The 24,755-nt window shown below is 39.1% G+C and overlaps 1 protein-coding gene and 1 pseudogene across 1 annotated transcript in view; both read left to right on the top strand.

The window, feature by feature from the left end:
* Positions 1-872: 872 nt before the first annotated feature.
* On the top strand, positions 873-1,229 carry LOC139732683 (sodium-coupled monocarboxylate transporter 1 pseudogene; annotated as a pseudogene).
* Positions 1,230-11,821: 10,592 nt separating this feature from the next.
* Positions 11,822-24,755, top strand: part of LOC139732682 (sodium-coupled monocarboxylate transporter 1-like) — a 61,743-nt gene continuing 48,809 nt past the window's right edge. The window contains exon 1 of the mRNA XM_071643537.1: positions 11,822-12,169. Within this exon, the coding sequence (XP_071499638.1) occupies positions 11,822-12,169 (348 nt within the window). The remainder of the gene's footprint in view (positions 12,170-24,755) is intronic.

Below are 24,755 nucleotides of genomic sequence, written 5' to 3'. Positions count from 1 at the left end.
GACATCAATCATATCTGAAGTCCATACTTTGATTGTCAAAAAACCTCTAAAACTAGATTTGGGATTTTGCTTGGTCAGGATCACAACGTTTCATAATAATGCAAGAAGAGGGCACCTTGCATGGCTCATTGTCAACCCCCCCCCCCCTTGTTATTACCTAACAAATCAATGTTGTCCAGTTTCGAGTTCTTTGGCAGCAGTCCAGCGACGAGCAAAACGACACGTACAAACCATAATCTTTCACACATCACACTTCTGATACATTTTCTCGAGTCGCTACGGAAGTTTGTCTAATCATCTACCACTTAGGATACGCCCCGCTGTTTACACATTATTGAAGTGTTTGCGATGTAAAACACGCGGTAGCGGATTCTGTCCCCATTGCCCATCTCTGGAGATGTTGCTATGGTTACGCCAGAGACGGCGGATGCGTCAGAAGGAGATGATGTGCACATTCAAAGATTCGGCAAGAAGGAGGAGGTTCTTTGGGTCTCACTCCATAAGGTGGTTAAAATGTTAGGGCGCCATGATAAATGAGATCATCGTCTTGGAAACAGGATGGTTATGCAACTTTGAGCGGGAATCAACTCGAATACTGGGGTTTATCGGCTGCCCCAGCAAAAATCAGAGATATTTTACGCCGAAGACTTATGTTTGACGCAGACTTCCAAAAGGAACGCTGGATTGGTTTCACTGTTTTACTTTCGAACTTCTTAGAGCAGTAAAACCCTACACTGACGCAAGAGCAGATCACCCTTAGCGTTAGTTAATAGTCAGATCCTTTACAAAAGAGCAGAACCATTGTAAAGTTGAAAACACTGATAAAAAACATAAAGATCAGACTATATAATCCGCCTCACTCTGCTGGAAAGATGGATGACTCTTTCTCCGCGAAGTTTTTGATGTGGGACTATCTGGTATTTGTTGGACTGCTGCTGGTTTCCGCAATCATCGGGGTGTACCACGGATGCTGCGGCGGGAAGCAACAGACGACCGCCGAGTTCCTGCTCGCTGACGGTCGTATGAGTGCTTTCCCCGTAGCGATGTCGCTGGTGGCGAGCTTCATCTCTGCCGTCACGTTTCTGGGGGCTCCGGTGGAGAGCTACGAGCACGGGACGGTGTACGGATGGTTTTGCCTGGCCTACGTCCTGGCGGGTGTCGTCACCGTTCGCTGTTTCGTCCCCTTCTTCTATACGATGGGATCAACGAGTGCGTACGAGGTGAGATGAATTCTGAGGACCAGGGAAATATTTGGTGTCTGATTGATCACATTGAAACTGGATATTTATGCTCGCGTGTTTGATAATTATGATGAATAGCTGTAGGGACCCATGGTTTAATGGTTTTGTGCTAAATGCACTATTGTTATTATGGTCTTACTTTGCCAGGGTATTGTCTCTTCAGTATCAACACGTTGTACTGTTCTTCCAGAGGGCCCTGTCATCATTACCCAATTAGCATTGTTACGTATACTTATTTCTACACCTGATGGGTCGAGAGGGTCATTGTGGGTAAAAGTATCTTGTCCGAATTAGGACGTCTATAAGCACCTTGCAGGAGTCAAACTCGGGCCCTCTTATCCATTATGCCACAGCGCCCATTAACAAAATGACAATGTTATCACCAGGAGCGGTGAAAATGTTTGACCGCGTGGTAGTGCAAGGTGGTGGGGGGGGGGGGGGGGAGGGAGTGACCTCAAGGGACAAAGGAGGAAGGGAGATCCAAGAACAGGGGATAGGGGATCTGAACTGAATGTGGAAGTCCAGAAAATCTTAGATGTACATGTATGTGTTTTTTCATTAGTTTGTGATATTTTCATATGTTTTCCTTTTTACAGGATAAAAACCTTAACTACATGCAGTTACTAAAAACTCTTCAGCCAGAACCACGTATATCTTTACAGTAATGTAAGCGATGTAATTCACTCATGTATCGCAAGCAAGGCAATCTAGATGTAGAATCAAAGTTTGCAAGCCTGCAAATAGAAAGTGAAGTCTGGAAGAATTTGATTACAGTGTATACAATCTTAGAATTCAGAATGGTCACTTGCTGTGCGGTATTACGCTGTTCACTCGTTTAGTTCATCTTTATGTAACCATCTATCTATATCCGGGGTCCATGATCTATAATGTCAGAAAAAAGTGAACACTTTTTCAAGTTCATATTTGTCATTGAATATTGGGCTAAAATATTATGTATTATACACCGTATTAAAGCTGGTAGGTCAATGAAAAGTAGAATTTTACGCATGAGTAAACACTTTCGTTTTTCTCTTCCAAGACACAATCAAAAGAAACTTGCAAAAATTAACAAGTTGTCATTCACAACTCTTCTGTCAAATCCAAATTAAAATGGTATAGAGAAAAGCAATATCAACAAAAATGGTAGAAGAGTTATTTCATATTAGGGAAATTGAAAACATTATTTGTTTCTTGATTTTGTCTCATGGGTTCCTCAATTCAATAATTCTGTTCATTTAATTACCTTTGTGGCTTTACTCCCTACGTCATTAATGTTGACAGAAAATTCTTGTTTTACTTTGTTTTGTTTTCTTTTAGGCGACAAAGAGATACGAGAAAACGAAAACTTATTTTTTGCCATTTCATTCATGTCCTTTATTGCGTTAGATTGGTCATTTGTCATCATTGTTATCCCGAAGGGCATCTGCACATTAATGACATGTCTATTTTTGCAATTTTTGCTTTTTTACCATGGAGGACAAAAACGAATGTGTTCACTCATGCCTAAAGTTTCCCTTTGTAACGGCCCAACAGTTTGATTGCCAATAAAATTGCCTTAAAATGGTATAGTATGATATATCTATTTTCATCAAAATCTTCTATGAAAGATATGAAAGGAAAATGTGTTCACTTTCTTTTCTTTCCTTTTTTTTTTGTTGCCGAGTATAATTATAATAGAATAATAGAACAAAATTCAAGAAATGTATCATGTTTTCGATACCAACAGTTTATTTGAAGAACACATAAATTTTGAACTCCCCGTCTTTGAAAAGTAATTTTTTTTTTTTTTGGTCAAGTGATTAAAAAACAAATTGACAAAGGCAGGGAGCCCGAAAATTTGTGTATTTTTTTTCAGATAAACTGTTTATATTGACAACATGATATATTCATTGAGCTCCGTCCTACTTTTGATATTATTGCGCCATCACGTGGACTACGAATTACTTTATGATGATATATATATACATACAGATATACGTGTGTGTGTGTGTGTGTGTGTGTGTGTGTGTGTCTTGAATATCTTTACAATGTCATTCACCCTCCATTAGATTATCCTCACTTCACTAGTTGAAGATAACAGTGGCAAGAATCGCTCAACTGACCTTAGGGCTCTACGAATTCTGCCATCAGAGATTAAAATTTTCTTTTAGAGTTAAGTAACCTTTTTATTACATATGTATTATCTTGTCGTCAAGAAAAACAAAAACATATAAAAGAACTTCCACCCCAGACGTGTTGATGTCTTCGTATAATGAAGCAGAATGATACTCCAAAATGATAATCATATTGTTTGACCTTCTGGAATATAGAAATAAGCTAAAGTTTGGTTTGTCACGATTCGTTCTCGGTATCCAAGCTTAAGTAATCTACAACTTTATGTCATAATTGTAGCAATATCATCATACTCTATAGCTGTAAATGACAATCATTATGGCCCCCAACTCCTTTCATGTTTAAGCGTAATTTTTCTTTTAATCGAACAAACATTAATAGTTTTATTAAATGTCATTTATTCTCATCTTTCAACACATTAATGATTATTCAATTCAATTCATTTATTTCATTTTCATTTTTCTTCCAACAAAACATTACGCAAGGTAAATCAGAAAATCCATCATAAGCATTTATATACAGTACAAAGTGCGGAGGATAAACGATAGTCCACAAACTAATAGAAATAAATTATGTCTACATATAGGAAAATGCAAAGTTATATTTAAAGGAGAAAAAAAAAGAGAACTGAGAGGTCCACTGAAAAGTAGTGCTTGTAGATTGTGGACCACTCAATATAATTTATAGTTCGAAATATGAAATTATGTATTTTCCGTAATGCAATATAAATTTTATCTATGTATCTCTCTCTCCGCCACAAGGGCGATGAACATTATATAATTATATAATTTTTATGTTACCAACAGAAGGGCACATCATACCACCCAATATCTTTGTAACTAGCCAAAGTTTCAACTCTGCCGATTGTATGCCATTATTTTCTTCTCCGTGATATCCTCAAATCTTTATGGGATGTAAATGTCCCCAAACGACGAGATATTTTCTGAGTTCAAATTCTGACCATGCCATCTGCCACAAGAGGCTTGAAATAGACTCAAGCAAATATCGTCATCGGCGAGAATGCGAAATTGTAACCCCAATTCGGTGATGATTAACGTGTTTTACTCCGAGAAACGACTTCAGTGCGTCCTCGACTGCTCTTCAACTCACCATGATTCATGGCCAATGCGTCGTTTCCCAATCATACACTTTAAAAGAGACTTGACAGTGCACAGTGATGTAAACATAGATGTAGGTGCAAGTACTATCAATATCATTTCATGAATAATCGATCAACGCGATGTATTATTGTGGAGGAGAGAACATGGAAGACTAACAAGATTTGATTTTGATCTCCAACTTAAAAAACAGACAAAGAAAATAAAACAAAACAAAACCCCTCAAGTTACTTATGACATAGACAGACTCTTATGATGACGATAATAATAATAAGCATAAGAATAATAACAATAATAATAATAATAATAATAATCATCATCATCATCATCATCATAGTGGCTAGTTGGATAGCGCGCAGGTCCACCTTTCAGTTCTCATGGCTCTTCAAAATGAAAAAAAAAAGAAATTAGATATATACCTAACAATGTGCTATACCGATAGTGAAACAGTTTACGGAAAGAATCGCTTGTTGGGCACGATACATAAAGCAAAAATAAAAAAGTAAAACTTTTATCAACATTCAGGTTTTCATCACTACCAACCAAAGCACTTTCGTCTTCCTGTCTCACCATTGTAAGAGTACATTGACTTCCTCCTAACAGTGCAATGGGATTAAAATCACCTTTTGAATGTACAATGAGACCTTCACTTTACGACGGAATCCATGCGTCTACCAAGCGCCATAATTGCATGTGACAGATTAATCAAAAAAAAAAAAAAAAAAAAAAATGAGGGCGCCCTTTTCTCATCACCACACAATCAACTGTTATACGTTGATGTGACAAGAGATAGATGATTCATGTAGAATATATTATGATATCTTCATACATACAACATACATGCACATACATAAACATTCAAGACGGACAGTCAGGTAAATGAAAAAGATATGGATGGATAGATGAGGAGATGGACAATCATGACGAATGGAAACATTCTTAAAGTATGTGAAGCATAAAAGAATATCGAGTAAATGTTAGTGATAAATGATTGGTTATAGGTCCATAGGAAAATACGAAAAGAGAAATATTGATAAGAAGGTAATTATAGACATAAGAGTGGAAACTATAAACACGACAAATGATCTGATAAAAGAGCAGTAAAATGATAATATAGATAAACAGTTGGATAGACAGCCGATATATTGATGAATAAGATTTAAATGAAGAGTTTGGCCGAACAGCGGATCAAACACCATCATTAAACTTTCGTGAAGCAAAGCAGAACTTTTGAATTGATACCTTTCATGTTGCATAATGATCAACGAATATCCTCAAAGTTATAATTATTTTCTCTGCTTTTAGCAGCTTCTATCGCAAATATTTCAAATTGATAAGGATGGAATTACTTCGTTTTGCGATCAAGCTCGTCAGGATGATAATAGATTGATAGGCATAGGCGGATTTGTAGATAGATAGATAGATAGATAGATAGATAGATAGATAGATAGATAGATAAATAGATCATAGATGACAGTAAGTCACGAGATAGAAGGACTACAACACAATTTGTACTGTGGAGATATTTTGATTGACGCAAGATTGACAATTAAACAGGAAGGGAGAAGGAATCCAAATATTTTCTATGGGTAACGAAGCTGACTTTACAGCGGTCATGGTCAACCGCTGATAGGTGCTCTGTACAACTCTCCTGGCTTGTCAGCCCAGCGGAGACCGCCACCAGCTGTTTGTGGTCGGATTTCATCGCTTTTTAGCAGCTTCAAAATATCTCAAATGAACAAGGATGGAGTTGCTTCCTTTTGCAAACTCGTTGCATAGATAGATGGATAGGCAGATCGATAGACTTAGATGGATTTATAGATAGACAAACATGATAGATAGATAGAGAGAGAGAGAGAGAGAGAAAGAGAGAGAGATGCATCAAAGATGACAATAGTTCACGAGATATAAGGAATACAACACAATTCGTACAACGGAGATATTCTGATTGACGCAAGAATTGACAGCTATACAGTTTAGGATGAAATCTAAACTTTTATTATAGGTTGCGAAGTTGACTTCACAGCGGTCACGGTCAACCGCTGATAGGTGCCCTGTATCTCTCCTGGCTTGTCAGTCTAGCAGAGACCGCCGCCAGCTGTTTGTGGTCGGATTTCATCGAAGCAATTCAGAATACGTCATGTAGAGGAGCGGCGTAAACAACATGTAATCATGACATAAGCGAGTAGGCAATACTATCCTGATTTTGAATAGTGGTTCGCCAGGGGCACTCTAAGTTCGCTTTTGTTGGTTTGTTTGCCTTATATGCTATCTAATTATGAAAGTCCATGAAACGCCTAATGACTTTCAGGTCAGGATCACTTGAGCATTCTGCGTCCACTAATCTGAAAGACGACGAATGATCTATATAGCCTATTATATTATCAATATACAGTCCGAAGATCATTGGCCTGAGGTTACAGCCTCTCGTCAAAGGTTCTACCGATTGGATTGTCAAACGCCCTCTATTGTGTTGAGAAATTTGAGTCTTTAGTGATGCTGGTGTGTGTTTACCCCATACGACCACCTGTCACGTTTAGTCATTTAATGACACGCACACGTACAAAACATACTCAAAACGTATTTATACACACGCATACTCAAACACATAAACACAACTCTCTTCTACTGTAAATGACGCTATAGTACTCTTGACCCTTCTAATTGACTATTGACCTTGTTAATGCCGGTCAGTTAATAATCCAGTTCGGGGAAGTTATATGGTTGTCATGGCTACGAAAGTTATTAGGAATTAGGGGCTGATTTCTCCCTTCCTGACACGTCACTTGAATGTACACCACCTGTTGACTATTGTTCAAGAGATGCGACCTTCGTTACCTCAATACAAGGAGGTACCTCCTTTGTTGCCAAAGCTCCTCCATTTAATGTTTAAGAAGAAGAAGACAACGCTCGAGCATACAACTTTTTTTTCGGTATTTTGCTGGAGTGTCACTGTGAATGTTATCATGAATAAATTCAGTGTATTAACATGCTCATCAACCTTATTTTAAGATAGTTAAAACACGGCGTACAGTGTACCGTATATTTGGTCACTAATGAGTTTCATTTTTGTACTTTCCTATGGCTTCATCAATAACCACGAGGAGCACTCGTGTCGTGCAGCTCAGATTTTGTCAGATTGGAAACAGTGTAACATAACTTTATGACGGCAATCGCCGCTGTTGCTATGTATACGCTGCCTGCACTGACACAACACAGATTAGACATAATCATCATTATCATTTCAAAACTTGCCAAAGAAGTCACGCCAGCAGTTATTGGCTGCGATCCAAATGCACCATCCAATTACCAACATTTGCATGGGATGCTTGTGCAATTTCAAAGAAGCGATGCTGACTCACAAAGGATGAAAAATATCACGTCCCATCGCACTCTCAACTCAGTTCACGTCTCACGGTCGTGATTATCGATGAAACTACACAACGCAACCGCTTATGTAAAACTATCGAATTCGATATGCATTTACTTGATATGCGTGTAGCAGCAGGATTAATCAGCGATCAGGTGGACAGAGAGGAGGGCATAGCTGATTTTATTTCATTTCAACTTTATTTTCATATTTCTCAGTGAAAGCTACATCAAATACAGAAAAAACCAAAACAAACTGATACTTGATATCCAGTTGTGATGCACAATAGAAAATGCAAACGTATGAAATATGGCGGTCAATCTATAATAGTTGGAGTCTAAGTATATATGTTAAAGATATACGGCAACGAAATACTACTAATATAGTTCAATAGTTCAATAGTTTATTCATTTCCATCATCACAAAGAAAAGAAAAGAAAAAGTTGACATAATCCAAAGTGATACAATTTTTTTTCATTTCTCTTACACTCGTCCGATAAAGGATTTTTTTTTTCAATACAATATAAATTATACACGAATGATGTCGTAAAAAAGAAACAATGCACTTTGTCACGGCAACAAAAATAGTAAATAATCACAATGATGGAAAACAGTGTTCCACTAAAAAAGCCACGCTTGTAAAACGTGTAACACTGGAACAAAACAACAACAGCACCAATTTGTTATACCAATAAGACATATTCATTTTAAATTCTTCTACATACTATTGTACATTTTACTCATTGATATAATGATGTTGATACTAATAAATGATAATCATGTAATGATAGTAGAATAATAAATACCAAAGAAATAACGAAATAGTACAATGGATACTTTAGTACATGTACAATGTTATACTGGTAAAGAGAGAAGAATTGGCATGGGCGACTGGAAATCAATGATGCATTGTTGATTATAGGATGTCTTTTTTCTCGCCATCCTGGTATAATCATTAATTATGTGCTGTAGCTACAGTGACTCCTTGGTACAACAAACAAACAAACAAACAAACAAACAAACAAACAAACAAACACACACACACACACACATACACACACACACACACACAAACGCACACGAAGAAAAAGAACCCGTCTGGCATGGTTGCAACAGTGTGCACAACAAAGATGCTTTAGTATAAGATTAATAATATTGATAATAATATAATGGTTATTTACGTATATAGCGCTCTATCTATAAAGTACTCAAGCACTAAAAAAAAATGAAAAATGGTACAAACAGGGAACAATGTACGACAAATAAACAATATAAAACAAACGAACTACTAATATAGGCCTATTTAGCTTAAAGTGGTGTCATTCTAGCTTCACTTTAAATGTATCAATATTGTAAGTTTCCAGAATATCTGTTGGCAATTTATTCCAAAGTGATGGACCCGCGTGGAGAAAATAATGATCGATCCCCATTTGGTATGAACTCTTGGTACAACATAATATGAAATTGAGTCAGATGACCGTAGTTGCCTAGCTTTGTTGATCCATATTCATATTCTTGTTTGATACACAGGTGGTTCTGATTCGGCTACGCATATTTCAGAACATAAGTGTAAACGTATAACCGTGACGTATCTCTGTCGCAGCCTATAACAACACACACGCTTACACTGAATAGGGAGGTGATGAGACGAGAAAGTAGATCTCACCCTCCACGGCTGAACTTTGCTCAAATCCAAATTGAGTGGAAGGGAAGCGTGGCATCAGATAAACCAGGCCGATTGGTCTTCCAGATGTTTTCAAGCAGGTGCTTCATTTTTTTTTTCATTTTCTCTCTTCTTCCTCTTGTAGATATCAGAGGGTGCATACTTCAACCCCCTTTTTTTATATACGTATATGATGACCGGACCAAGGAGGCACAAGGCGAGCGGGAAGTTTGCCCCTTTCAGAGGAAAATGAATAGACATCGAAAGCTGAGGAGTATATATTTTTTCCCCTTAGGGCCGACTTTGTGTGACGTAGGAAGGTCTTGACCTCGGCGTTGAGGGCAGATGAAAACTGGGTCACCCGTCGACTCTCTACTTTTTTTTTTCCGACGTTCTGTACCAATGCCATGACCCCACAATGTTCGTATACTGCATGTATTTCTCGTTCCAATCCCACACCTTCGGAAACACTGTGCGAGAGGAGAATCGGAACTCCTCTTGGCTAGTACATCATCTGTCCACTGATCACTAATATCCTACCTGTAACAAAGACGTGAACGCGTGCTATTGAACTGCTGTGCGACTCTCATACGAAGTACTGTAGGCCTACCAATTTCACCTCTGTTGCATGGTTTTGTCCGAAGATAACGGACCGCTCGATCAATAATCTCCTTTATTCTTTCTCCATCGACCGCTTTTCAGAAGTGTATAAGCTTGTCCTCAAGACCACTTTCTCTCTTTATGTCCGCACAACAAACTATGGTCGAGATTTCAGGGTCCGTGTTCTCTCCCCGGACCTCTCTACTTTTTTGATTACTTTCTTTTCCCCCTTGTATATCTCCATTCTCTTTTCCCGTGACTGCGTGAGTAAAGTTAGCCTTTGGCAAATGCCCTCTTGCAAATGTTAGCGCAGACGACTGCAGAGGAGGAGAAGTCGACGTTGAGTTCGCCAGAGCTTTCGACTCCGTCTCGCGCGCGACGTTCCTTCAGCTCGCTGCGCTTGAGATTAAAGAGGGAGAGTGCTTTTGACAAAGGCTAAAGAAAAATAGGAAGATTAGACATGTTAAAGGGAAGGGTACAAGAGAGGGGAGGCCGTGAGGGGTTGTAGTCTTATTTTTAGACTACTATCGATTGATTCAACACGTATCTAGGTCATTCGATCAAATTATGAACCACCCCGACGTTAAAGGATTAGAAAACTATATTAATAATATACCTGCCGATTTGGTGACTTAAGAAATTGGGTAGTATGTTAAAGGTTCATTAAAAGCTTTGTATGCCAATGGAAACAAAGGGTTCATAGATCAGCCTATACTAATAGATGTTATTGTTAACTGTGCAGCGCTACCTGCAAGGGTGAAGGGAAGCCATACATAATTATCTTTTTTGTGTTGTCGTTATTGTTTGAGATTACTCTCACATCTACATTCATTTTTTTTTAAACTCACAGAGAACGGAGGTTGTAAGAAACCCTCGGAGTATCAGCTACCTGCTTGTTTATCGGTACGCTGCTCTTTAAAATCGACGGCTCCTCACAGTGTTAAGTTATTGGCAGCCCTCCAACACATCGCGCGATGAGTTGAGGGAAAAATCGCTGTGTTTAGTCAACATCTGGATATGATTCAAAATCTTCGATGGTTAAAGCTGCTGGTATCGTGTAAAGCAAGTACTGTTGTCATCACCTGTGAAACTGCAGTGCATGTGAGTTTAGGAAAGGAGCTTCTTGGTTTAGGAGGGAAGTGCAAGGGAATTGTTTACCATTGCTCATGGATGTACTCACAGAACGGTATTTCGCATCGTAGCCTTAGCGAGTGCAGCAATATGATTGGTCACTCGCATAATGTGTGACTTTATCCTGACCTTTGTGTCACTGGCAAGCCAACAAACGGATCGCTTGAACCCAAGCGACTGTGGTTAGTGGACTCGCCGGTGTTCACGGCGTAGTAAGAGTATCCCAAACCGACTCTGCATCGCGCTGCAACTCGCTCCCGAAAAAGTTTTCGAAGCTCTTTTCCCACCAACTGCATTGTTAACAGAGAACCATATCTACGTGATCTGCAGAGAAACATCTGCATGCAAGCACCGAACAAACTTTGAAAGCTCGTCACGCGTTGGCAACCCCAGACTCTACAGAAAACAGATAGAACTTGTATCTGTGGCAAAGCGTCAGCTGTATCTCGCCAGATTTCACCAGAGCCCTGCCCTGCTCTGCCCTGCCCTGCTCTGCCCCTGATCATCTTCTGGCTCCCACTGATTCGGATTATCATTAATCTCTCTGAATATTCATCGAGCTTCGGTGCCTTGTTCATTTATCACAATGGCTGACGACAACGCTAAGACTTTCTCCGCCGCCGACTATGTCATCTTCGCCGGTATGCTGATCATCTCAGCCGGCATCGGTGTCTATCACGCCCTGACCGGCGGCCGGCAGCGGACCACGCAAGAGTTCCTAATGGCGGATCGGAAGATGAACCCCATTCCGGTCGCTTTCTCGCTCGTAGCCAGTTTTATCTCCGCTATCACGTTCTTGGGCACCCCGGCGGAGAACTACGTCCATGGATGCATGTACTGGATGTTCGGCTTTGCCTACATCGGCGTTGGGCTGGCCACGGCTTTTTTCTACCTACCGATGTTCTATCGTCTCAACCTTACGAGCGCGAACGAGGTAGGGGAATTTACGAGATGGCAAAATATGTTTTGCCCATTACTCGATCCGGTCACGGCTGTCCGCTGCTGGAGTCACTCCATAAAAAAAAAGAAACAAAAAAAAAAAAACAAAAAAAAAAACAAAAAAAAAAAAACAAGTGGCCTCATTTTGATTCAAAATCAGTAAATGAAAGGTTTAATGTAAAAGCTCTCAATTTACAAATCACCGGTAGGGATGTAAACATGTACAGGATCCTTTGATTAATGCTACATCAGTGAGATGAGTGTTTTATGATGTCAAATGCATTACCCCTCTCTTCCCATTGTTTATGGTGGTGTCACGTTGTGAGATGTTACGTGGAATATCAGACAAAATGGATAAAAAAAAAAGAAATTCACACGAGAGTGGTGAGCGTCACACGCCTACCTAATGGGTTAAGGGAAAGAACTTCAAGATACCAAGCCGTTGGGAGAGTGTCCGTTGGGAGAGTTTGCTATATTCCTTTGCAGATACTACATATTACTAGAACCATGTGAGAACATTATATATTTGCGGATGAACGCGTGAATAAATGCATTTTCAGCCTCGGCATTTTCGTAACCGGCTATAGTTTGACATGTGAGGGATACTAAGTAGGTTCCTATAGCCTCTACAATTTTGTAGGTCGTGTCGATAAGTATACTTCTCGCATTACAACTATAAACAATTGAAATCCGACAGCTCCTATAGAAATCTGACAAATATATATCATCATGTTGACGCCCCCAAACTCCGACAACTTATCCGAACGGACAGGGAAATCAAGTCAGACGATGTATTGAGGTCTCAGGTGGTAGCAAAACCTTTCAAAGCAGTCCTCCCGTGGAGGTGGAAGAACTCTCCCACCTCCCTTTTCCTCAATTCCGCCGTCCAATCCCTACTCAAAGTTACTGCAATTTTCAAAACGTTTAGTAAACCAGAAAGGGCCTATAACACCTGCACCCTTACAAGGTGAGCAACATGATGTTGCTTGTGAGCTTTCCCAACACAAGCTTCAAAAAAGGGCTAACATTTGCACAAGCATAAAGTTTGTCGCGTTATGTACCCACGCATTTATCCTAAATTTCAGTGCAAACACATTCATTCAGTAAGTCAAATCATATGGAGGTGAAAAAAAATCACCCTTTGTTCCACCTCCCTGATTTCAGTTCGAGCCGGTGCCACTTAAACCCCCCTTGATATTCAGAGAATCTGTGGTTGCAGTCATGGAACTGCACGTCAGAGAGGAACTTGATAATTTTTTACCCAGTAGGTTCATCAGGTGAAATCTATAGCAGAGTCTTCAGGCCGCGAAATTACGAGAAATTGACAAATCATGGAGTTTGAAGTCCATCATGGACGCTATAAAAGGTACCTACACTGATCGATTCGGATGTACTTTTATGGGGCATACGAGGAAAAGCAAATAAGTTGAAGTCCTTCAGCAACTCATGAGTACATGTATTTCACACACTTGTACCGCTTCTTCTTCTTTCCTGCTTGGGGCAGTGCAGAGTGTAATATGTCTTTACGATGTGTCTTGAAAACCATTACAAAACACACACGTGTTACTGTCCAGGGTTTGGTGCGAAGGGTTGACATTATGATTATTGTATCACCAGTGAGATAAAACCCGTTTTACCTTTTTGGTATCGCTAAAGTAAATTTGCTCAGTGTCTACACTCTACTCCAGCGCGGACATAAGGTCAGTCTTCAGGAGTTGTCTACCAATAGTTTGTTTCCGAACTTTATCATCGCAAAAGTCATGTATATCTACAGCTGCCTGACCAGAGAGGTGGGAGTGAGACACATGCTAGCCGAGACCTGTTTTTTTTTGTTTTTGTTTTTGTTTTTGTTTTTGTTTTTTTTTGGGGGGGGGTAGGGGAGGAGAGGGTAATTGGAGCAATGAAACAGGTAGTTAAAAATTCGCCCACGTCCTTTTAGCCTTGTTGACGCTGCGTGCCTCTTTTTCTTTTACACTTTTTTTGTTCATTCATTTAGATCCTGCCTAATAATGCTAATTTTATTGGGAGTTCCAGTTACTTAATTGTTGAACCAAAATATCATATTTGGAATACTTCCTGTACACACGAAAAGGAGAGCTGAGATCATCTTCGCCTCATTCAATCTTAATTTATGTGATTTTTAACGATATCACTGCTTCTCGGAGATACATTGACACTGAGCGATGGCATCTTTCTTCTTTTGTTCGCTCATAGAGTAAATTTCACCGTTATTTCTATGAGGTTTGGCTTTCTATAGCTAAGCCAAACTGAACGCCCGAATAGATCTACCCTTTAAGCTTCAAGTTCACTTAGCTAATTGTGATGTCGAGTTATTATGTTCCTTCTTCAATCGCTGTGTCACCACCTGTCTTCGCCTATTATGACTATTTCCCATTGTGACGTCGGTCCCAACCGACTTATAAGCTGCGCGCCTGTTCATTGGTCAGCTTTCAGTTTCCGTAGTGAATCATTGAGGAACATCATGGGGAGATGGACTTGCAAAGTGTTCTATAAAGTTGAGGACCAATACAAGGCGTGAAATCTCTTCACGTTATACAACTTTGTAGCACGATGCCCCCTACCTGTACTCTATCAGGCCGTAACATTGGCAAGCTTTTCTTCTGTATTTATTTTTCCTCCTCTCGTCTCTTCCGGTGGTAGAGATGACTGGGGATTTCCAAAAAGAGAATTCATATAATTATGCTTTGTTCCTCTCGCGACTCAATAGAGCTTGAAGGTCATGCATCATTTCCTGAAGCTAAGATGCAACAATTAAGCAAGTGCACAAAGGTAAACAAACTCCAAAACCCGCACAAAACATGCAAATCAGCTAATGGTGTTAACTGTATCATCATGTGATCATACAACTGTAGCTGTACCTCACCAGGGCCATTCACTGCGGGTTGAGAAAATGGTTGTTTACATGGAAATCTTCGGCCTCGTTTGTTCGTTTTTATTTTTGTTTTCCTTTACACCCAATTAGTATATTATGTCGCAATCGACTCAGAAGAATCAAACAGCATGATATGTTTCATCAAAATCGAGCCTGATGAGAGTTACGTTATGGAATTGTAAGTTTCACATGCCTTCACCAAAACAGTGATGTTAGTGGCTAACCAGTTGGTGCTAATGCACTCTAGCTGAAATAATGGCCTCACCATTGCACTCTTCCAATGTTCTGTGCACAAACTGTTATTTGTGTTTGTTTAAACCTTTCTCTGCCAGGAGCTTTGGAAAGTGTTTATAACGCTATGGAGTTTTCTGTGCGAATCGGCACTAGAGGAACACAAAGGGATATTAACCTGAAGACAACCCTCCTTGATTATGATGTAGAATGGTGCTGTAATCACGCCTTCTTCGTTTGTTCTTTCAGGGTTACTGTTGACAGCGGCCGACAGGCCTTCCTCTTATTCTTTGGAGGTTATTCTGAGTCTCCTGTCCTCGCTCTTTTAAGATTCTGTGGGGTCCGAGGGAGTACCCAACTCTCTCCTTTTCACCATTTTCCATTCCATTGCAGTTTCCACAGAATTATATAGGTAGACAGTTTTGTTTAACTCGTCACATAAGTCTACACTACACATTATTTCGTGGTAGTGGGGCGTCTCGGCTCTGGCCATACTGGCGAAATCTTGGCCATGACACAATGTTGGGTTGTGATGCGTGGTGTATATTCCCACCGCAAAACTTCGAAAGTGAAATACATTTGCTCTTCCTTCTAAATTTTTGTCGTATGGATGAGGAAAACACTCTTTACTTCCCGTCGTCAGGATATCGTTTGCATTCGAGAGTAGAATTTTGTAATGTATTCTATGCAATTTCATATTAAATTGAAGGTGTAATGTAACGCTTAAAGGTCATGTTTACCTTTGGGAGCAGTGATTTAAGCAAATGTTCAAGATATTACCTTTGATGCATATGTGTACGTCAGTTTTGTCGCAAAACATCCTACCATATAAAATGTTTGCAATATAAAAATATAGGGAGATATCACTATGTTTCTTATTAAACCATAAGTGGACGGTTTAGTCTGGAAACATTTCTATTATAACTATATTGTTCACATTTTGTATATTTAACAATACTTAACATCGATTATACTGCTTCAAAATTTTTGCATTGGTTGTTTTTATCCAAACTCACATCTCAGAACTATTTTGAAGTATTAATTCTGGAGTTTTGTTTCGTCTGCAAATGGTAAATTATGCCTTTAATATTCCCGCGGGAATCATATTTTCCTCAAGAGAATAAAACGTATCCTCGGAGCGCACAGCGAAGGAAAGTATAACGGTCAAGGGGACCATCAATGATGGTAACAACGACAGACAGGACAATATTTGTGACATTATTATGGTCTACATAAATATGTACGTACATCATTAAATTCATTGTATCCCCTATAGGCAGCCAGTCAAAGTCCGGGATTATAATACGTGACGTGACGTCACTGCTGCAATAAAACAATTTCGCTCCTGCATTAATCATGCGATTGCATTATGACCAATCACCGACCAGTATTTATGTAGACCATTTATTCCAGACCTTTTAAGATATGCTTAATTGGTGTGTCGTCAGTGCAAAGAGTATATACACCAATCTTTCATATAATGGCTTCGATCAAATTTCACTAAGAATGCTTTTTTTTTAAAAGTGTTCTTTTAAAACTAGCATTGCTGTTGTTTTTGCAAAAGTTGCATTTTTTTTTTTCATTCATGTTGATTACGTTCCTAATTCCTTCCTACATCTAGTTTACAGAAGCGATACCACTGAACAATATTCTCCCATTATAATTGTAAAGTTGCTGGAGTATGTTTTATAATGGGCACGAATGATTCATTCTCCGAATGTCAATAGCGGAAACGGTATGATAATATAGCAGTAAACCGAAGACTTGAAGGTCTGAGAGTGCAAGGAACCCAGTTCATTGCCGCTCATTGTTTTCGATTTGTCATTACCACACACACACACACACACACACACACACACACACACACAAGCGCGCATATCCCCACACCCTAATTTATTCATTTGTGTTTGGAGTATTATTACATGAATTTCCACACCCAAACTTATTCAATTGTGCTCTGAGAATTACATGAATTTATATCACACTGCATGGATCTACAATAGAACAAGAGCTCTGTAAGGTCAACAAAAATATTACCATAAACTGATTATTGTTTATATTTGGTTCACTGCCAGCTACATCGGCATTTGATGAACCTTGATATGTGGTCTCACGTGCAACACGTTGCCCTAAATCGTGACAAAGAGTTGCCTGTGCAAGGAGATGCAAATGAATGTAATGTTTTCTTCACTATTGGACCGACTTAAACAAAAATTGTGATGATTTTACTGTCTGGTATTTTCCTCTTTGGAAAATAGATGTATGCAATTAAATGGTTAAAGTGACTTACTATGCGCGAAGCCGTCACAGCATATAATTATTCGTAAAAGTCGTGTGCAGCATATGCATAAAATATCATCTATTCCCGTGTCTATCATGTGTTTTTCTTCATTCGGATAACCTATATTGTCAATATATTAATCTTTTACAGACGTTGTTATCAGGACATAGAGCAACAATAATAATAAAATGTCAAAAACATAATGATGTTAAGTTATGGCTGGATCATATTGGGACATGTCATTGGTCCATGAATTTCAGTCCAGAGTGCAGATAATGGAAAAGATTAAATGCACCAGTTTCTTTAACTCTTGAGGCAAATTTGAAAGTTCGTTCGGCACCAGTCCATAGCCTTGTTATTTTCCGTCCTGTGTAACCTACCAACTAAGTGCTTCGGTCTGTTTCGCAAACCTACAACAAAGAGTTTTTCTAATGCATCGTGACCACATGTCTCAAATTAAAATTTTAGAACGACATGGTAAGATGATGTCACATTAATTCATGTTTACCTCGTCACTGAATTGGCCCTTATCTTGAGGGCCCTGCTAATATTATTGCATTACCAAGCACTCATTTATAATAATAGGCCTACACCCTTTTGCGAAATCAGACAGTGCATGGGTATGCTAACAGCTTGACCAAGGCCGTAAGGTTCGAGCATGATTCAAGTCCATATGAGCCAGAGCATCCGATTGGCAAATCACACAGGTTAGAGTTAAGAATCACAACATAACATGACAGACTTTGTAATCTGCTCCTAATCATACAACCATGCATTGTACAGTTATTATGTTAAAATGGGCGTGGCGTTTGTGCACCTATCGTCGTAATTTTGAAGAGAGTTGTGCTGAGAGTTCGCTCCTCTGTAGTTTCTGCGACGCTTGTCTCACTTAACTCTGTTCATCAGTGACTTTTTTTAAAGGTACTGTTTACCATTGGGAGCTGTGATTTAAAAAAAGAACAATGTTCGAGTTATCGCATTTGATGCATATATTATGTAAGTCCGTTGTATCACAAAACATCCTGCCGTATAAAAGTTTTGCAATAAAGCCTAAAATATAAGTAAATATCACTATTTTTCTCACTAAACCATATCTGTAGACGGTTTAGTCTAGAATTAAAAATCTTATTATAACTATTGTTCACATTTTGTGTATTTGACAATATACTTAACATTGATTATACTGATTAACTTTTTTACACTGGTTGTTTTTATCCCCAACTCAGATTTTAGAACTATTTTGAAGCATTAAACCTGGGTTTTTGTTTCGTCTGCAAATGGTAAACAATGCCTTTAACAATACTTTGTAAAATTATGACTAGCTTTGTGTTTATAAGGGTACACATACACGCACGAGGAGCGAATCTGATCAAAGGAACTACCTCTCATATCCATATCGCTATCAGGAGAATCGAGGAGAATGTAGATTTAACTTAAAGACATGTCACCACTTTCGAGAGCTGCCCACTATGCGTCATGTTGCCACAGGAAATGACCAGCTTTCCTGTGAATGTGACCGGGAGAACACATGAAAGATGCATCGTCTCTTCTCCACGATTTAGAAGTTGAGGGCCATCCCGCAAAGTTTCTTTGATGTGCAGTTTGGGCACCAAACAAATGCATCTGATGCTGCCCAACATAGCCACCGGGCCTTAGCATTGAGAGATGGCTACGTCTCAAGAATATCCCTTCTTTCTGTAAATGCTCTACTCTAGGGTGGGGTTTTCTTCCATGAACATTACACAGTTGTTTATATATAGTATTGAAAGTTCACATATATATTTCTTTTTTTTCTCTCTCTCTCTCTAGAAAAATCATGCCGAAGTTGCATAGTGTGATTAGTGACTTGGCACCGCAAATTTCTGTTTACCCTCTCAAGTGTTCATGATTATACACTATTTTGTAATTACAAAACGAGGGACCATCATCTTCTGCATCCCATTATTCTTTTGAGAGAATGATGCATTTTCACGAGGAGGGGATATAGATGCTTATTGATAACTGACAAACAAGGTCATCCATATCATCATCATTTGTTAAACGAACAAATGATTATTGAAGCAGTTCTATATACTACTCTCGACAAAATAAAAGAAGCACTGTGACACCTCATTAACGCTATTTAAGAGACGTCTCAACCTCTATACAAGTGGTCGGGTCGAAGTACACTTTAGACCCAGTTTATCCGGTCTGGTGGTTACGTAAGATATTGTTATATGATTTCAATTGCTCAATTCTTGGTAATGTTTGTGCTCCTACAATTAATGTTCTCGAAGCAATCTAGGTAAGATGATTATAAAGGTGGTGTGCGTGGTGTCTATACAGGCGCACGCCACGCAGTGAGCCGTACAACTCACGAGTTATACAGTCCATGAATCGTAAAGCCCACAAGCTCGACACTAGGAAATAAGGCCCATAAGTCCGACATTAGATAAAAGGGGTCCATGAGTCCGACACTATGGGTAAAGAAGGTCCACGAATCCGACACTCCTTATCGTTGGTCTCGTGGACCTGTTTTTTGCCTAGTGTCGGATTCATGTGCCGTGTTTGCCTGGTGTCGAGCTCATGGGCTGTATGACTTGTTGGCTTTCTGAATCACGGTCCTTTCATACATATCATATTTATGTATATGATATTTATACATATTTTCAACCCTTAACTTAAGCTACTTTTTGGTTTCTGCATGAATTTTTCCCTCTGGGCGTTCTGATACCAAGCTCCCTTGAGGGGTATACCTGCACATTTATGTTCAGTTTATGAATGTGATTATCTGTGTCTCGGTTGTGTAGGATGTCGTTAAGTGGGAGGAAAAGGGAGATATGATATTCTGTACTTGAATATCATCCGATATCAGATGTGTGTGTGTTTTCTTCATTAAAGGATGTCAGGTCATGTGCAGTGACATGTAAGGGAATACTATGATAGTGGTATTTTTGTTGCTATTGTTGTTGACATTATCGCAGTTGCATTGGAATATCTCCAATGTCTTTTCAATAGAAATACAAACGTTTTTTAAGAAAATAAAGAAAACATTAGGAAATTAGACCTGTTACACATTTACCATTTACACTTTTTTATAATCATGTCAGTCACAAACTATCTCAGCCACCAATTGACAATAAGCTGTACAGTACACTGTATTTGAAAAGAAATACTAATTCATAAGTTTCAACATTTACTCATTCATGACAGATACTAATTTGTAAGTCCAAGATGAACTGGTGGAGATTATAATTTATGAGTCCTTCACTCAAATGGATATACATGTATCGCATGTAGTAATCATTGCTGTGGCTGTGAAGTCCGTTAGTCTGGGGTTTGGAAATGGAAATGATTCTCCTCGGTCACCGGTGTGACGAATAGTTAGTTGAAAGTAAGTTTGTTGTGAGAAAAAGCTCATCATCCATGATCTGTGATCAGTGCCTCTATGAGTTTAGAGCAAGAGGGACATAACAGAAATGCGACCTTTACGTCTTCTGAAACACTCATTCATGCATTTCTGCATTAAACGTGAAATTATGTCTCTTAAATATTCACGTATGTACTCCTACTGTTTTGTTTTTCTCATGTATTGACATTAATGTTTTTCATTATTTAATGATTTTCATTATTTATCGTAATTATACACTGCATCTATTTCTTTTTCTCTCTCTTTTTGGTATGTGTGTACTTGTATTTTGGTATTTTGGTATTATTCTGGTATAGATATTAATATTTCCGGTAAACTGTGCGCTTAGAAACATCGGTATTAAGCGCCTTATAAATGTATTGTATTATTATTATTATTAATGTGATGTATCATCCGCAGATTTCATTCACTTCGACTTTTTATGATATTATGAAGCAGGCCTGGCACTTATGACGTCACCTGTGGGAAACGAAAGCCAACATTTTTTCAAGCATCTTATATCATAATTGTTCCCCTTATGCATTCACTTACTCCAGAAGTTGATGTGAAGATGGTGTAGTTGAATATCAAAACAAAATCAGTCCACTTCTCTATAGGAAATTGAACCCAGGCTGGTCTAAGCATGGAGTTACTAAAGCTCCATGGAATTGCTTATGATCACCAGGAAAGTTGGTACCGAATTAGATGCTGCATGATGGTTTATTTTTGCGGAGAGGAGTTACAACACAAGCGTTACTATCAAATGCCCCGACCTCAAGCAGTAGTTGCAACATATCATTTTTTTTTTTTTTTTTTTTTTTTGCATTCAGCAGTTCCTCTTTCATTTTTTCTTTCATGTATTTGATCTCATAACCTTTAAAACCAACCACATTTAGGCGAACATTATGTCGGGTTACGCTGAACTTCCTCGTATGAATGAACGTCACGTGACAGTGCAATAACATGCTTCCGGCGCCATATTGAATGTGAATGAACATCTCACCTTGGCAGCCAGCCAGGAAGGTGTCCTATTCAGTCACATTCCAAGACGTTCCAAAGGTTGGAAGGCCCAAATATGCTGATTTATGAGACTTACGTCCTTTTGCTTCTGTGCTACTCACAGTTATGTTTGTTGTTGCCGTTGCCAACGGATCTCGTGTTGTAACTTGGTTCAGGTTCAACGTGCGGTCGGTATGTTAAATAATGTTTGTATGACAACAACAACAACAGCAGCAGCAACAACAACAAAACGATACAAAACAGCTAGTTCGCTTTCAAATTGGTAAGAACCCCTCATCAGTAAACAATGATGTTAATATTAGGAATGTTTGTCTGTGTGTTTGTTTCATTTTCCCTCTGACTAGATGGCTGAATAACCCATCATATTCAACTGCATTATAATAGCTGGTCTTCCATGGCGTCCACTATGACGTGAGGGTGTATGTATGACGAAAGAACTTCACATTAACACACACCCATACACAATAAACATCCACACATCCACACAGGTTTTCAGGATTATCATACCTCCTATATATGAACAGCGTTGGAGTTATTTATTTGCATAAAATACTTGTACTTCCGTCAGATCGTACTTTCGAGTAAGAGTGACCAATCAGTAATCTTTTGCTGTGACTGACGATACATTCAACCAGCCATAACAATACCGCTGATGCACGGTACAACCATAGCTGTAGGGATATTAACCCTCATTTATGAATCCTGGACGTCAACGCATGCACTCCTGAAGCCAACGATCAATGGAACCCCATTCATTGAGCCGCGGCCTCCCTGGTGCGGTGAATTCATCATTGTACCTTTACATTCACCATTCTGTGAGGATGAAAATCGAGAGATATGAGAAATTGTATGTCCATGTCGAAGGCCTTTCAGCCCTTTCCCCTCAGCTAATAAAGGACCAAAGAGAACTTTGACAGAACTGTTATACAAGACTGAAGTGATCCGTGATTATCCTCTTGACAAAATGTTCTCCCAACCGCTTCGAACACGCCCCATTGTCACGATTGTTTTCCCCCAACCCACAGAGAGGGATCTTTCGTAGAGGCACCGCCTTGGTTCTATGCAGTCATGATGTCTATACGACCAAGAAGCTATTACACACAGCTCCTTGGTTCGACTAAAGTCGAGCCCATAAATGAAAATATCTACAGGATTTAAAACCTTTTGTCTACGGCGAAAAGTTCTTGTCGTTCGGCTGTAGTGGGGTGGGGGGGGGGGGGGAGAGGGGTTGGTGGTGATTGAAGGGAGGGGTGTCAATCTGAACAATATATTGAACAACATAATACTGCCAGACGGCAATATAATATGGTATTCCAAAGCAACCTAACAAAGGGTTATATCATTGAGGCATTTTTGTTCATGATGTTTTTATGGTACGATCTGTATGTGTGGGCATGTCAACAGTCATAATACACTCATAACCATAGACGGGGATTTTTATTTATTTATTTTTTTTTTTGAAAGCCAAGTCAGTGTTTGTAACGCAGGTGGCTTCAGAGGCACACTAACAGTCTCACATTTATCGAGAAAAACGGAAGAACAAACAAATAACCCCTAAACTTCCACACATTTATCATGATTTGATTTAGGTTATCTATAGTAGAATAGATATTCACAAATGGCAATGCTATAGCTGGTGCGTACAGTTAGGAATGAAAATCCAGCCTATCAAAGGTGTGCGTATAATATATAATAACAACGTCCTAACGTATCACAGCGCTATAAATGTCACATATTTTTAAAGAGGTCAGACAAAGTATCCTTTCATTATGCTAGATAAGTGAAAATATGTCGAATTTTCTTTATATTGTTGTCCATGCGTGACGACGCAAATTGATGTAGGCGTCTTATCTATAGGGATGGCGTCATCGAACATTTTCAGCGGATTGTCTGATTTTCCTCAAATTTTCTGCTGTTCTCTGCAAGTTTCCTACACTTCTCAATCCACACAAACACACGCTCACGTACAGAACTCTCATATCTCCTAATCTAACCCTCATATTATCATTATCAATACATGTCTGATCTGATAGCTTTTATTTTTTCAATCGTGTTCTTTAGGGGTGATTGAATGCATTGTGTCTGATAACATTGAAATACGTGCGAATCGAACGCCATGTTGCTAAGTCAAAGGAAACTCAGCGGAACTCTTCAGATCTTTGTCTCACTAATGTGAATTGCCATCGCAAATCACGATTTTACATGAAGTTGCTGCACATTCTTATGTGATTTCTAGACTTGCTTTTCACATGATGGGATAGGAGGTAGAGACCTTTCTTTCAGTGGGCCTACTCCACCGGTAATGGCAGCTTCAAAGGAGAGGGGGGGGGGGGGGTGAGGGTGAAATAACATTAATACATCTTGGCAGCGACGCTCATTTTAAACCATGGTTGTAAGGAACAGCATGCCTTTAGCACACCTGTCCATGATGTTCGCTACAGAATGTTTTCTACATCGCATTCTGACATCAGCTTTAACTAATGGGCTTAACCACCAGGCGTGGTGTTCGTGCATGGTGGAAAACAATATGGATGATGCCATATCATTGCGTTAAAGTCTATACTATAGCTGTCCGACATAATGTTCTCCAGTCTTTAGGTAGACTAGAAGCCCTCTGCTCTATCTCGCCATGTGGTACTCCGTGTATTTCTCCCCAGAATAGGCCTACAACATTCAAGATCACATCAAACGTGCTCTGTTACAGATCTATATTGTATTCATTGGCCCTCGTCTTAGAACAAAAAGATTGTTTTCCCTCTTCAAACTTG

The sequence above is a fragment of the Diadema antillarum genome, unplaced genomic scaffold, assembly GCF_040938485.1.
Source record: "Diadema antillarum isolate AM-2024a unplaced genomic scaffold, OU_Dant_1.0 seq00000442_RagTag, whole genome shotgun sequence".
NCBI classification, from domain to species: Eukaryota; Metazoa; Echinodermata; class Echinoidea; order Diadematoida; family Diadematidae; genus Diadema; species Diadema antillarum.
The sequence above is the reverse complement of the archived record's forward strand: the minus strand, read 5'-3'. Positions and strand labels throughout refer to the sequence as shown.